We start from the raw sequence: 12,711 nt of genomic DNA, 5'->3' as shown, positions 1-12,711 counted from the left end.
CCTGCCTAGCTAGTGTGAGGCCCTGAGTTCAAACTCCATTACACCAAAAAAAAAAAAAGTAAACTTTAGGAAAAACAGTTGAGCTGCATCTCATCTTGCTTATGTCCAGTTCTCATAGGCATCCCATAATCTGCTCTCCACAGCATCTGAGAAGGAAGGTCGGGTGTGATGCACGTGTGGGGCACAGGAGAGAAGTGTACACAAGAAGCCACCACTGGACAGAGAGGTGGAGGTATGCTGAGGGGGGCTGGAGGATGCAGGGCAGAGATGACAGGGACGAAGTGAAAATGTGTCTGGGCAGGGCACAATGGGAAGGTCGAGATAGGGTGAAGATGAGGAGCAGGGATGGGCCAGGCTAATTTTCCCACATTAACCACCTGGGTGGCTCCTGCAGGCCTCAGAGTGGGAGCTCAGAATGGTTGAGGCAGTGAGAGTTCCCACCTGCCCAGCCAGAAGCTCTGCAAAGACCCTGGAGCTCCCTATGGACTGGGCTTTCCCTCAGGACCTCTTTCCCAAGTGTTTTTTTGGGGACACAGGCACTAGGAGGGCACCAGAGTCCAGCTCTGTGGCATCCCAGTCAGGCTCTGGGCAATTGTCATGTCCAGAGTCTCACCCTGCAGAAGGAGCTTAGAAGGGTCAGGTGTCCACACTGTCTCCTTAGCTTCAAGGCTCAGAGGAGGTGATACACTGAGATGTGCATACTGGGATGCGACCTCCTGCTTGCTTTTCCCTGCTGCTGCCAAGAGCTGACACCTTCATGCCACAGAAATTGGCACCCATGGGCTGCACCAAGACAAGGTATGGCAAGGAAGAGGCTTCTGGCCAACTCCTATGGCCACCAGGACAGCAACAGACACAATCTGTGGGAGTCCAGGCAAGGGGCCAGGAACAGAGGAGTCACAGCAGATTCATGAGCAAGGGAAGAGTGACGTCAGGCTTGCATTTTACAAATAGCCTCTGCAGGCCAGATGGAAGGGAGCGGCAAGACTCCACTGTCCCTTGGGCATTAGTTCCCTCCCCTCCAACACTCGGATCTCCATGATTCCACAGCTGGCAGCAGCTTCGATGTCCTGTGAGAATCCTTTCTGCCCCTGCCCAGTTCACTGTGCTTCTAACACCTCAGGCTTTTGCTCACATTCAGCCTGCCCTGCAGTGCCAGCCCTGGGACTCCTAGTCTATGAAAACTCCATTCTTCCTTCCAGAACAATTCACAGCAGGCAGACCAGGGCCATATCTCAAGGCATGGACTGCCTGAGTCCCACAGACTTAGTCTAGAACCCAGCTTCAGCTCTGGCCATCTATGTGACTTTGGGTGAGCCACTTAACCTCCCTGGGGCTCTGTTGACTCATCCCAAATGGAGGAGGTGGCTGTGACACTTATCATGTGTTTACACAGTGCCTGATGTCATGTTTATTAAGACCAGCCAATCTCCACTCCCCTGGGGACACTCTTCCTCAGCCCTGACCCTTGGGTGCAACGACCTCCTTTGCATCCTACATGTCCTGCCACACTGGCCCATCCACACAATTCAGATTTGGCCTACCCACCCTGCTATTGGGGAGCTCCCATCAGAAACCACTTGCCTCCTGCACCCCATCCTTGCCCCATAGCTCTGAAAATTGTTCTGCTTCCTCTGGACTCTGCTGTTCCCACCCAGACCTGTCCTGGATCACTGCAGGATCCAGGCCTCCACTCCACATATCTAAATACTTAAAATTTAGACATTGACCTGACCAGTTATGTAAAGTAGGTTGTAGACTCCCGTTTTGACAAATGCCCTTTATAAGGACATGGAAGGCTAGGTTTGAGCCAGAAGGTGACAGCTGGAGTCCCCACCCCCTCAAACCACAACCCCTTCCCATCCTACTTCTGCCCTGCACCCTGAGGGGTTCATGTGCACAGGGGTGGATGCCCACCTGGTCCTCCGTGTCCTATCTGCACCCTCCAAAGCCAGCAGCCCGTGTCAGAGAAGACAGACTTGGTCAGCTCCTAGACAGACCAGAGAGGCCACACAGACCCAGGGCAGGACATCTTTGTGTCGTGGGCAGTGCAGTGTCTCTCTCAGTGTCCCATCACTGCCACAGGGTCTGGGAGGATGAACACCTACTAGTCTGCTTCACTAAGTGGGAAAGGATGCATATGGGTCCTGTGGAACATTTCTACCTGGATGACTATTACCCAAAAGTGCATGCTCAAGGCAGGGCAGGGTGAGCTGAGAGTGGGCCCAGCCTTCCAGGGGAAGCACCCACCTCTGCCCATCCTGCCATCCAATCTCTCACTCTGCACCCCTGGCAGTAACCAAGGAGCTTCCCTCTTCATCTGCCAGGCTTCCCCCCGATGTTCCCCATCTCTTAGGCCCTTTCCTGATTAGAGGACACCAGCTGATTCATGGAGGCACTTGAATCCTCTGTGCCCTCTCCTCAGCCCCCACAGATTTGCTGTCCTCTCTCTGTGCTGAGGTGACCACATAGCCATCTCCCACAGTTGTGTCACTGCCCATTCTGGCCTTGACCCACACTGTACTGCAACTGGGCCTTGGGAATGGCCTTCCTCACCACCTGGTGGTGATGTGCTCAGAGCAAAGTTGGCTCTTAGTGGCCATCACTAAGTGCTCTTGTGTAATTGGGTCAGTGTCCCTGTAGCAAGGACTGCATTCCTTTATCAAACCTGACAACTTGTCTCAAGCCAGGACCTGGGTTGGGAAGACAGAAGTGAACTAGACCCCAACCCTGATCTCAAGGGACCCTGGGAGTATCAATGAGTGATCAGGTTATTCTAGAAAGGCAATGGGTACAAGACGGGGCCCAGCCCAAAGATTCCTGCTGGGAACTCAGGTCCCACATGGAAAGGGGCTGCCTCCACCATGGGCCTGGAAGCAGGATCCAGACTGCAGCCAGGAGCTAAAGATAAGGGCAGATCCCTTCATGTGAGGTAAAGGGTGAGTCCTGCCTGAAGCAGGCAGGCTTCTGGCCTTTGAGAAGCTGAATGGTATCCCAGTTCCTGCTAGTCAAGAGACACCAACATGGACTTGTGATTAGGAGACCCTGGGGGCAGAGCTGGGGCCCATGCCTCAGAGGCCTGTGCTAGCCACAGGATGTCCAAAATCATTCACAGGTTCCTTGGCAGCTGATCAGCTGTACATGGTCTGTCCATTCCCCAACCTCCACAACACACCTGCCACCCCACAAACAGACCCCAGTGGGGACAGCACCTTTATTATCAAATACAGTGACATCATGGGCTTCTGAATGCCCCTCCACAGAGTGATCCAGGACAGGCCAGCAGGAGGCCAGATCCACTTCAGGGGCCCAGCAGGAACCGAGTCACAGCATCACATGAGCACCAAGATCACTGGGGATAGCCACTCCTGCCATGCGGGGAGATGTGCCCCAGGGTGGCACCAGCACCTTCTATTCTTGAGTTCCTGCTGTCTCTGGGATCTGAAGCCTGGCCCAACAAGAGGAGCACCAGGGCCAGGAGAGTCACAAGAGACTCAGGGCCCAAGAGGCCTCACTGGTTGGTCTGAACTCCTCTGAACTACTAGGACCTAGCTTCTGTGGTGGAGCCTGCCAGGACTCCTGACCTGATGAGTGGGAGCAGGCCTTGGATATGGGCAACTTTCCTTTCTCTATTCTGTGAAGGGGAATGGGTTCACTGTGTCCTGCAGAAACTACAGAACCTAGAGATCTCCCAGAGAGACTGGGAGGGAGGTGCAGGTCCCACTCTCCATGGACAGACATTCCATAAAATATTAAATGTTCCCTCCTTCTGGCTCAGGGATAGGAGGGCCAGATGGCTGGGCTAGCGGACACTCAGTAAGACTGGGTGGCAGAAGTGAATGATGCCAATTAAATTCAGGAGCACTTGCACACCATCCCAAAGACCCTCTCTCATGGTCCCCAAGTCCATGGAAGTCAGTGGTTTATTCAGGGTCTCCCTGGCCTGCAAGACCTGACCACCCAGCCCCAGGAAGTGGGCCAGAGCCCCATGTTCCCCGTGTGTCCTTTGTGCAGGGACAGCCCGTTCTTCCCCATGGCCCAGCCTCCCTGCAGCCCTGCTGCCTCAGGAGCTGTCCTTCCTGATTGCTCATTTAGAGGGGAAGAAACTGGCAGGGCCCAGAAGTCACAGCCTCAGCAACTAAGAGGCTGGGATTCAAATCCTGTTCTGGCCTCCATGATCCAGGAACTTCAGCGGGTTATTTATACCCTCTGAGCCTCCATCCCTGCATCAAGAGGGGATAATAAGCCTACCTGCTAAGGGTTAAATGCGACAATATGAGGAAGGCTCCTTTCATAGGCCCAGACTCCTCAGGGACTCTGTAACTGATGAGTACTAGGGTTATTTCCACACGCACCACCCATCCTCTGTTTCCAGCAGGGAGTGAGGGGTGGGGGAGAACAGGGCCAAGGCATGGGCTCTGCTAAGGTTGCAGGTTCCCTCCAGACCCTGCCTCTGGAGGCACCTTCCATTCCCAAGGCCCTCTGATTCTCAGTGTCCATCACAATGGTCCAAGCCAGAAGCCCAGTCCCAGGTGGGCACCTTCAGGAACCAGCAGCAGCACTGGCCGCAGGGCTGTGTCTCTAGCCAGGGCTGGGGCTTGTCCTGGAGGGCTGGACTCTTACTTCCTGCCGCTGGCTTGGTCAGCACTCTTCTTCGTAGGGTCGGAACCCAGCAGGGCAGCCAGGGCACCATCAGGTTGGGTGCCACCTCGCTTCATCTTGAGGTTGGCTCTCAGGGCAGCATCCTGACCAGAACCCCCCTCAGGGGTGGCTAGGGGATCTGGAAGGAGAGCAAGAGGGCAGGCTTGAGGGAGTCTTGGAGCTCTCGGAGGTATCTTTGCTACCAGTACCTGGTCATGGGGAGAAGCCATTGTCCAACATGAAGGAGACAAAATAGCCTCCTCACCCATTCATTCATCCACTCATCCATTCATTCATGCACCTATTCATTTCCCATTCATTCATGCACCCAATCATTCACCCATCATTCATTCATGTAGCCATCCATTCTCCCATTCATTTTCTAATTTCAGGAAGCCGGGGCTCCAGGCCTACAGAGATGCCAACTCCCACTTGCACAAGTGGCTCTCGGTGTCCTAGGAAGAGATACAGACAGCACTGCCCATGACTGAAGAGAAAGCGGGGACAGAAGGAAAGGCCCAGGGATAGCTTCTTGGAGGAAGAGATCTTCAGAGCAGGTCCTGACGTGGGAGTCATGTTCAGCAGGCAAGTGTACCAGGCTGAGCAAAGGCGTGGAGGTGGGAGGCAGCCTGGTATGACTTGCTATGGCCTGTCTTGGGCCCTGCAATGCTGGGGAGGGGCTTGGGAAACGGGGCTGATGTCCCCCTCACAGCAGGGGGCGGGGGTTCTTGAGCAGAAGAGGGACATGGTCAGATGGGTCTGACAAAGACCATTTGATAGCCATGTGTTGGCATCACTGAGGCAGAGGGACCATAGGTTCCCAGCAGCCACTGAGGACAGTGGAGTATGGGGAGATAGGAAGGAAGGGGATTCTGGTTCAGAAGTGTGGTCACTGCTCACCATGAATTCCAATCATGTGCTCAAGGATAAGGACTCTTTCTGCCAGGATCTTTAGTGCCTCTCGCAGCTGCTGCACACCCTCACCCTGGTGGGGAGGAAAGGCCAGGGTCAGGGTCAGGGTCAGTGCAATGCAGGAGTCCAGGCCATCCAGATATTATAGACATACCTCACAGCCCTCCCGCCTCTTCCCCCCATCATCATCATCACTACAAAGGGCCACCATAGCTGAACATCTTCTGTGTGCCAGGCTGGGGTCTCAACCCTGGTTCACAGATAAGAAACCCAAACACACAGAGATAGCACTTAACATCCCCATGGTCACACAGCCTGGACATGACTGACTTTTCCTCCTACCACTCCTTCCTGACTGCACCCCCTGCCTACCCTACTTCCAGAAAATACCATAAAGAGGACAGAGCACCTGGCACAGGGCCCTGTAGGTGGGAGAAGCTTTGCTGGACTTCTCCTGGATGCACACCCAGGTGAATCAGCCAAGCTAACACTGCAGAGAAGGCCTGGGGCAAGCCAGAGAAAGACAAGGGACAGCTGTGCCTCCCCAGACTGCTGGCAGGAGGTGGCATACATGGGCCTCATGCATGGGAGGTGTGAATGCATGGCCAAAGGCATAGTTACCTCTGCAGTGGTGGCTTTGTCCCCTTCATCCACCTTTACACTGGGCTCACCCTACAAAGCAAGCCACATGGTCAACACCCTGGGTGGACACAGGGCACCTCTCTCTGCTCTGAGGCAGACCTCAGGATCCTTCAGGAGCAGGCAATGCCTGGGGACAGGTGCCATGTCTGAATGACTTTTGCTATGGGTAAGAAGAGCAGGTGAGGCCTTCAGAGGGGTCCAGGGTTTTAGGCATTTAATTCTGATTCTGGGATAGGGAGACTCAGGCTGGGAACTCAGTGAGCTCTTCTGTTGGCTCTTCTGGGGAATCACTGAGCCCACCTGCCTCCCTGGACTCTGTTTGCCTATCTCTATAATGGGGCCAGTCATTCAGTCTCACAAGCTCCTATGTCATCTTGAGAAAGTTGCTCTACCTCTCTGTGCCTCTGTTTCCTCATCTGTAACATGTGAGTGATACTGGTATCTATCTCATCATTACTGGGAGGGTTAAGTAGATCAATCCTATCATGAGTTTAGACTAGATCCTGGATCCCAGACGTGCTGTGGAAATGATTCCTATTGTTATTAATTACTAGACAGTGGCAGGAGAGGCTGTGAAGCTTAAATGCATGATGGATGAAGGCCACGTGCACTGTGCCAGCATACAGTAGGTGTTCAGCAAAGCTCTACTCTCCTCTGTCCCCACCCCAGAAGTAAGGGGCACAAAGGGAGTGCAGCCTCCTTGTCCTGGAGGCCAATGGGTTAGTCCCTCCCTGAGTGACTCATGCTGGTCAGAGGCCTGGCTCTTCCCTCCTGGGAGACAACATCCGCCAGCACAGCCCGTACCATGCCAAAAATAATCAGGTCCTTACCTGGGATCCAGGCACTCCCGGGGGTCCTGGGGGACCTATGGATAGAGTCATCAGTGGTCACCTGGGACCAGCAAAGCCCACTGCCACCCACCCGCTCTGGAGAGGGACATTCCCAGCTCCCACTTCCACACAGCCCTGGTTCTGTCTCCATGAAGTTTTGTTGAATGAACAGTGGGTAAGGCAGAAGGTGCACACACCTAGGCCTCTCCATCCTCATAGCCCAGAGCCCCATATCCATCCATCTCCTTCTGCTGCTCCTCCCAGGATCATCCACAGAGCAGTCCCAATCCCAAGACCCAGAGACGGGGCAGGGTGCCAGTCCACATGCCCTCCCCCAGCTAATCAGCCCGTAATGAGTCTCCCTCACATGGGCCCATATGGGAACCCAGGACTCTTCATGTCGCCCGGGTTACCACGCAGCCTCCTCACCATCCACCCACACCTCACTAGTTTTGGTTTTGGGGTTGTTTGGGGGTCTTTGGGGGGGAGTGGGAAGGGTTAGGGGTTGTTTGGGGAGTTTTCTGGTTTTTTTTTTTCTTTTGTGGTACTGGGGTTTGAACTCAGGGCCTCACAACTGCTAGAAGGTGCTCTTCCCTCCCCTAGGGCTCTTGTTTCTGTTTCCCACCATATATCTGTCCTGCCAACTCCCCAAGACCCACACTGTTCCCTCCATCTGGGTGCCCATGGACCCTGGGGTGTCTCCCACTGTGGCCCACACAAGGGCAACCAGGTGCAACTTCCCTAGGGGTATATTGGCCAGTCTCACAGGGGCACTACCCCCCAGGAAGCCAGGGAACACAGCAAGGTTGGAGCAGACCCAAACCCAGCCCCTCCCAAAGCCACGGACTCCCATCTGGCATGCAGTCCCTTGAGGCCCCTGGGAGAGTCCGCATTCCACTTACCTGGGGGACCAGGGGGACCCCGGGGCCCTGGGATGCCGGCCAACACCGTGTCCACAACGGCAGGTGTGAGTTGGGAGTCCACACCTGTGGACAGCAGAACGGGTCCTGTCAGGCAGGGCAGAGCCAGCCATGCTGGGAGGCCCCAGCAAGAAAGCCCAGTCTGCAGGCAGAGAGCTGGCACTTGCCCCTTCCCAGTCCTGCTACCTCCCAGGCCTAGCCCCTGCTCCCACTAAGGGCAGCCAGACCCCATCCACCCAGAAGCAAGCCACCCTCCTGCTGCCAGCACCAGCCAGGGGCTTTGTGCTTCAATCTCCATTAGGATGTATGACCACCATACTTTACAAATGGGGAAACTGAGGCTTGGAGAGACACAGGTCCTAGTACTCAGATAAGTGCTGTGCCGTGGAGTGGGGAGAGAGAAGGGGACAGAAGACTGAGCAGGAGGGGAGCCAAGGTTTCTCTGATTGCTGGCAACAAGCCCCCACTCCCTATGGTGTCCCAGTGCCCAGGAGGCCACAGACCCATCCTCAACTCCTGGACTTTACAACAGCCCTGCTCAGGACCAGCACTGATGCAGCTCTCAGGGCCTGAGAACTCCCTCTACCTGGCCAGTCACTGCCTCCCTGTCCCTCAGACTCTCCTAGTCCCCTGCCCTCTGGGCCCCCCATGTGTTTTGTTTGCTCTAAGCCACCCTTGGACCATCCTGTGATACTGAGAGTCTGAGAGTCCAACTTGGTCCATATTGCTTACTGCTGTAGGTCCTTGGTCCATGCTTACTGAGTGACCTACAGAGAGGGACTTGTAGGAGTAATGTGACAGGGGTGGCTTGCCAGGTAGGAAGCCAAGGTCAGGCCAGCAAGCAGAGTGAGGGAAGGGTGTGTCGAGGCCCCGCCAGGGCTGAGCCTTGCTCCCAAGCTGGCAATTCCACATTGACAGGATCTCCCCTTCCCAAGTTTCCTTCCAGGAAGTCCAATCCCCAACAGGCAGCAGGTCCCCACTGCCCACCAACCTGGCACCCCTCCATGTGGCACTCACTGTCTTTGTCCGTAGGTGGCTGTAGGGAATAGAGGACGCCTTGGGGGCTGTTAGACAAGAGGCCTGGGCTTCCTGCTGGACCGGGGGGTCCTGGGGGACCAGGACGCCCCATTTCTCCAGGAAGCCCACGGGGCCCTGGTGGCCCCAAGAGCCCTGCAATGAAGAGAAGAAGAGTCACTGTGAGGCAGGTGGCTTAACTATTATGATGGGAAACTGAGGCCCTGAAGTGGAGAGGGTTAGCCAGGGTCACATGGCCAGTCAGTGATGGCCTCTGGACCTGGAAGGGGTCCTGGAGTGTAAAGAGGGTGTCTCAGTGCAGAGGGCAATGGGGACAAAGGTGATGGAAGCAGGGACAAAGCAATCAGCAGAGGCTCTGACCAGATGCCCACGGGCCTCAAGGAGATCAGCTCCGGTGCAGGTTCACCTAGGATGAGCCAGCACTGACTAGGGGTCAGTCCCCTAGGACTCAGGCAGAGCTGGGGGTCCCCATGGGTTGTTTCTACGGATGAGAACAAGTCCCTGTCCCCAGCAGTCCCAAAACCTCACCAATAGGTCCCTTCTGACAATTGTCCGACAGTCTCTTGGGACAGAGGAAGAGAGTGGTGAACATGAAAGGGAATGAACACGGCTCCCCAGCAAGATCAGGGGAAGGGGACACCGAAACTGGTCAAGCAGAGACAAAACCCAGCCCTCTCTTCCAGAACACATCAGGATGACAGAGTCCTTACCAGGAGGCCCCACTGGGCCCTTCTCTCCTGTCTGGCCCGGGTCACCTTTGGAGCCTGGAGGACCTGCAGGCCCTGGAGGTCCTGGAGAGAGATGAGGTGAGGCCTGAGAACACTGTGGACTGAGCTGCCGCTGTGGCTCCAGACTATACCACCTGGGCCGTCTGGTCAGACCATCCCCCATACACCCTGGTCACCAGGGCCTCCTCAAAGGGACAAGGGCTCCACCCTCACCCAGGTTTGTTGGTCATTAGTTTGACAAGCCATCTTCACACTTGTTCACGTCTGTGATCCCAAGAACTGCTTTTGCTCCCATTTTGCATGTGTGGAAACTGAGGCTCAGAAATGCTTGGTCCCTTGGTTAAGGTCGTAGAGCCAGCCGATAGCTCGTGTTTCTTCACCCCAGTCCCTCCCTCATGTCCTAGGGTCTCCCTGCTCAAGCTCTGGGCTTGTGGCAAGTGTTCCCCAGTATTGCCTCTCAGCAATCCCAGGAACCCCTATGAAGTGCATCTGTCCAGCTCAGGTCTCCAGGCCTGAATGGAGGACAAGAACAGAGGAGGTGTGGGTCTGCTGTCTGACCTGTGAATGCCCTATTCCCTCTGGGTTTGCTGATTGAGAGGAAGAACTTGAGCTGGCTCTTAAGACCCTTCCTGCCCATGCTTCAGGTGACTCTGATCAAGGAGCAAGGACTTGGCAGGGGTGGGGGGTGGTGCTGCCAGCAAGAGCCACCTCTGAATTCCAGGGCCTGAGGGAAGGCACTCAGGCCTCACCACTTGTGGAGTACGAGCACCACCTGGTGGCCATTTCTGGAGCTACGCTTTCCTGGTAAAGAAAGGTCTGGCCAGGGGCCCCCGTTTTCCCACCACCACTCCCACACCCAGCCCCCAGCCTCTCACCTAGGGAGTTTGGGGTTTGGGAGCTGAGTCCTTGAAAGGATAGGAATCCCCTTCCACTCAGTCCCACACATAGCCTCCCTCTGTCACCCTCTGTGGTGAGATCTTGAGGACAGTGGCTGGAACAGCGGGCCAGGTGGCTAGAGTAAGATGCTCTCACCCTCCCCACAGCAAGCCTGAGCCCACCTCTCCCCTCAAAGCCTTCAGGACACCTGCTTCTCTTTCCCTGGCCCCAACTGATCACCTCCCACTCTGCCAGGGGCCTGCCTTCCTCGTCAGTCCGTGGCCTATGTATGGTGGCTCTGGAGGCCACACCTGGCCTCTTTGGGCAGTTCTAGCCCTGCCCTGCATCACCACTCACCAGCTGGACCTGCAGGCCTTCTCTTCCGGGGCCCCGGGTGGGCAAGGGGGATGGCATCAGGGAGAAAGTCTTCATTCCAGGGCGGTGGGGTGCTCTGGAGGGCTGGCAGGTCGTTGTCTGGGCCTGAGGCTTGCTCAGCAGCTTCCAACAGGAGGACCTGGTCAAGAAGGGCAGTGGGTCAGGCCCTGGATAAGCAAACCAGGGATGTGTGCATAGGACTCATGCCCCATGAGACCTGCAGCTGTCCCCTGCACAGTGGCAGGTCACCTCTCACTGGGCCCCCTTTGTGGAACACACTCCCTCTTTGTCCTCTCCTTCCCCACCAGGAGCTTCTGGACCCTCAGGCGCAAGCAGGTCCAGTGCTTTCTTCTGCAGCCTGTCACTGTGACCAAGTGACACCCAGCTTGCACATCACTGGGAGGGATGATGGCGTGTACGACCTGTCCTCATCACTGTCTGGCTCAGAACATAAACTCCTTGGTCAGGGAATAATTATGGGTGGAGGGATGGGAAGACAGATGGGTGGCAGGAAGGAGGGTTGATATAGATGACCTGTCTCAGGGTAGGGTCTTTAGGACGCTGTCCAGCAAAACAAAAAGTGGCCCTGACTCTTCAGGACCTGCCTGGAGCACAGACCTTCCCTCTCCCGTTGAAGGCAGCAGGGGTCAAAGATGACAAAGACAGAGCCTGGGCCCTGGAGACTCCCTGGGAGACTGGCCTTGAGGCTGCAGTTGAGTCTCCTATTCTGAAGTAAGCCAGAAGATGGCGCTACATCCCTGGCTGGGCGCAGGGCTGGGGCTCCCTGAAGGCCCTGCAAGCACTTTGGGTGCGTTCTAGGCAGAGGGAGCTTGGGACTGGTTTCTCTCGCTGTTATGGACATTAAAGGGATAAACCTCAACGCAGAGAAACTCATGCAGATAATTTAAAGTGACTGAGGCCGACAGAAGAAGGGACCAGGAGCTAGAGAAAAGGTTAGATCAAGAAGAATTACCTAGAAGGTAACACACACACACAGGAAATCAATGTGAGTCAACTCCCTGTATAGCTGTCCTTATCTCAACTGGCAAAAACCCTTGGTCCATCCTATTATTGCTTATACTCTCTCTTCAACAAAACTAGAGATAAGGGCAAAATAGTTTCTGCCTGGTAGCGAGGGGCTCGGGAAGGTAAGGAAGGGGGTGGGGGGTAAGGGAGGGGGAAGGGGAAAGGGGGGAGAAATGACCCAAACATTGTATGAACATATGAATAAAATTTTTAAAAATTTTTTTGAAATGAAACAAAAAAAAAAAAAGGGATAAACAGCTGCCTTGGTGTGCAGGCCTAAGCCCACCTGAGGTTTCCTAAGCGTGCAACAGAGGGTCCCTCCAAGCAGACTTCTCACTAGCTCAGCAACCCAAGTTCCCACTCCCCACCCCAGCTTCTCTGAGCTCCTCCCTTTTCCCATCCTTGTAAGGGCCCCTGAGATAGGAAAGGCCACTGTGGTCACATCACTCAGGAACTGAAAGCAGAGGTTCAGAGACTGTAACTGTCCAATGTCATCCAGTGAGCAAGTAGGTGATAGGGATAGGCTCCAGGCAGTGCCTCCTCCACCAGACCTGCTATTGTCCACCTACAGCTTAGCTATGGCCTTGACGGAGTTTCACAGAGTCACTGAGAAGAGGAGCGACTTGCTCAGCTCACACAGTGGCCCAGGGGTCCCTGGACTCTCAATCCCCCGCAGGATCCCATCAGGAAGACAGAGTTCTGACTTCTGCCCCTGATGCTAAGTGT

General features: G+C 55.2%; 1 protein-coding gene across 3 annotated transcripts in view; it reads right to left on the bottom strand.

Moving 5' to 3' along the window:
• Positions 1-2,272: 2,272 nt before the first annotated feature.
• Positions 2,273-12,711, bottom strand: part of Col26a1 (collagen type XXVI alpha 1 chain) — a 140,407-nt gene continuing 129,968 nt past the window's right edge. For 2 of the 3 annotated variants that reach the window (XM_074075653.1, XM_074075654.1), the window contains exons 5-12: positions 10,942-11,098; positions 9,691-9,771; positions 8,963-9,115; positions 7,928-8,011; positions 7,026-7,060; positions 6,175-6,225; positions 5,542-5,626; positions 2,273-4,780 (exon numbers count right to left, since the gene is read on the bottom strand). In XM_074075653.1, the coding sequence (XP_073931754.1) occupies positions 4,620-4,780; positions 5,542-5,626; positions 6,175-6,225; positions 7,026-7,060; positions 7,928-8,011; positions 8,963-9,115; positions 9,691-9,771; positions 10,942-11,098 (807 nt within the window). In that variant the 3' untranslated portion in view covers positions 2,273-4,619. The remainder of the gene's footprint in view (positions 4,781-5,541; positions 5,627-6,174; positions 6,226-7,025; positions 7,061-7,927; positions 8,012-8,962; positions 9,116-9,690; positions 9,772-10,941; positions 11,099-12,711) is intronic. The other variant, XM_074075655.1, reaches the window with a different exon arrangement.

This window comes from Castor canadensis, chromosome 6 (assembly GCF_047511655.1).
Source record: "Castor canadensis chromosome 6, mCasCan1.hap1v2, whole genome shotgun sequence".
Classification (NCBI taxonomy): domain Eukaryota; kingdom Metazoa; phylum Chordata; class Mammalia; order Rodentia; family Castoridae; genus Castor; species Castor canadensis.
The sequence above is the reverse complement of the archived record's forward strand: the minus strand, read 5'-3'. Positions and strand labels throughout refer to the sequence as shown.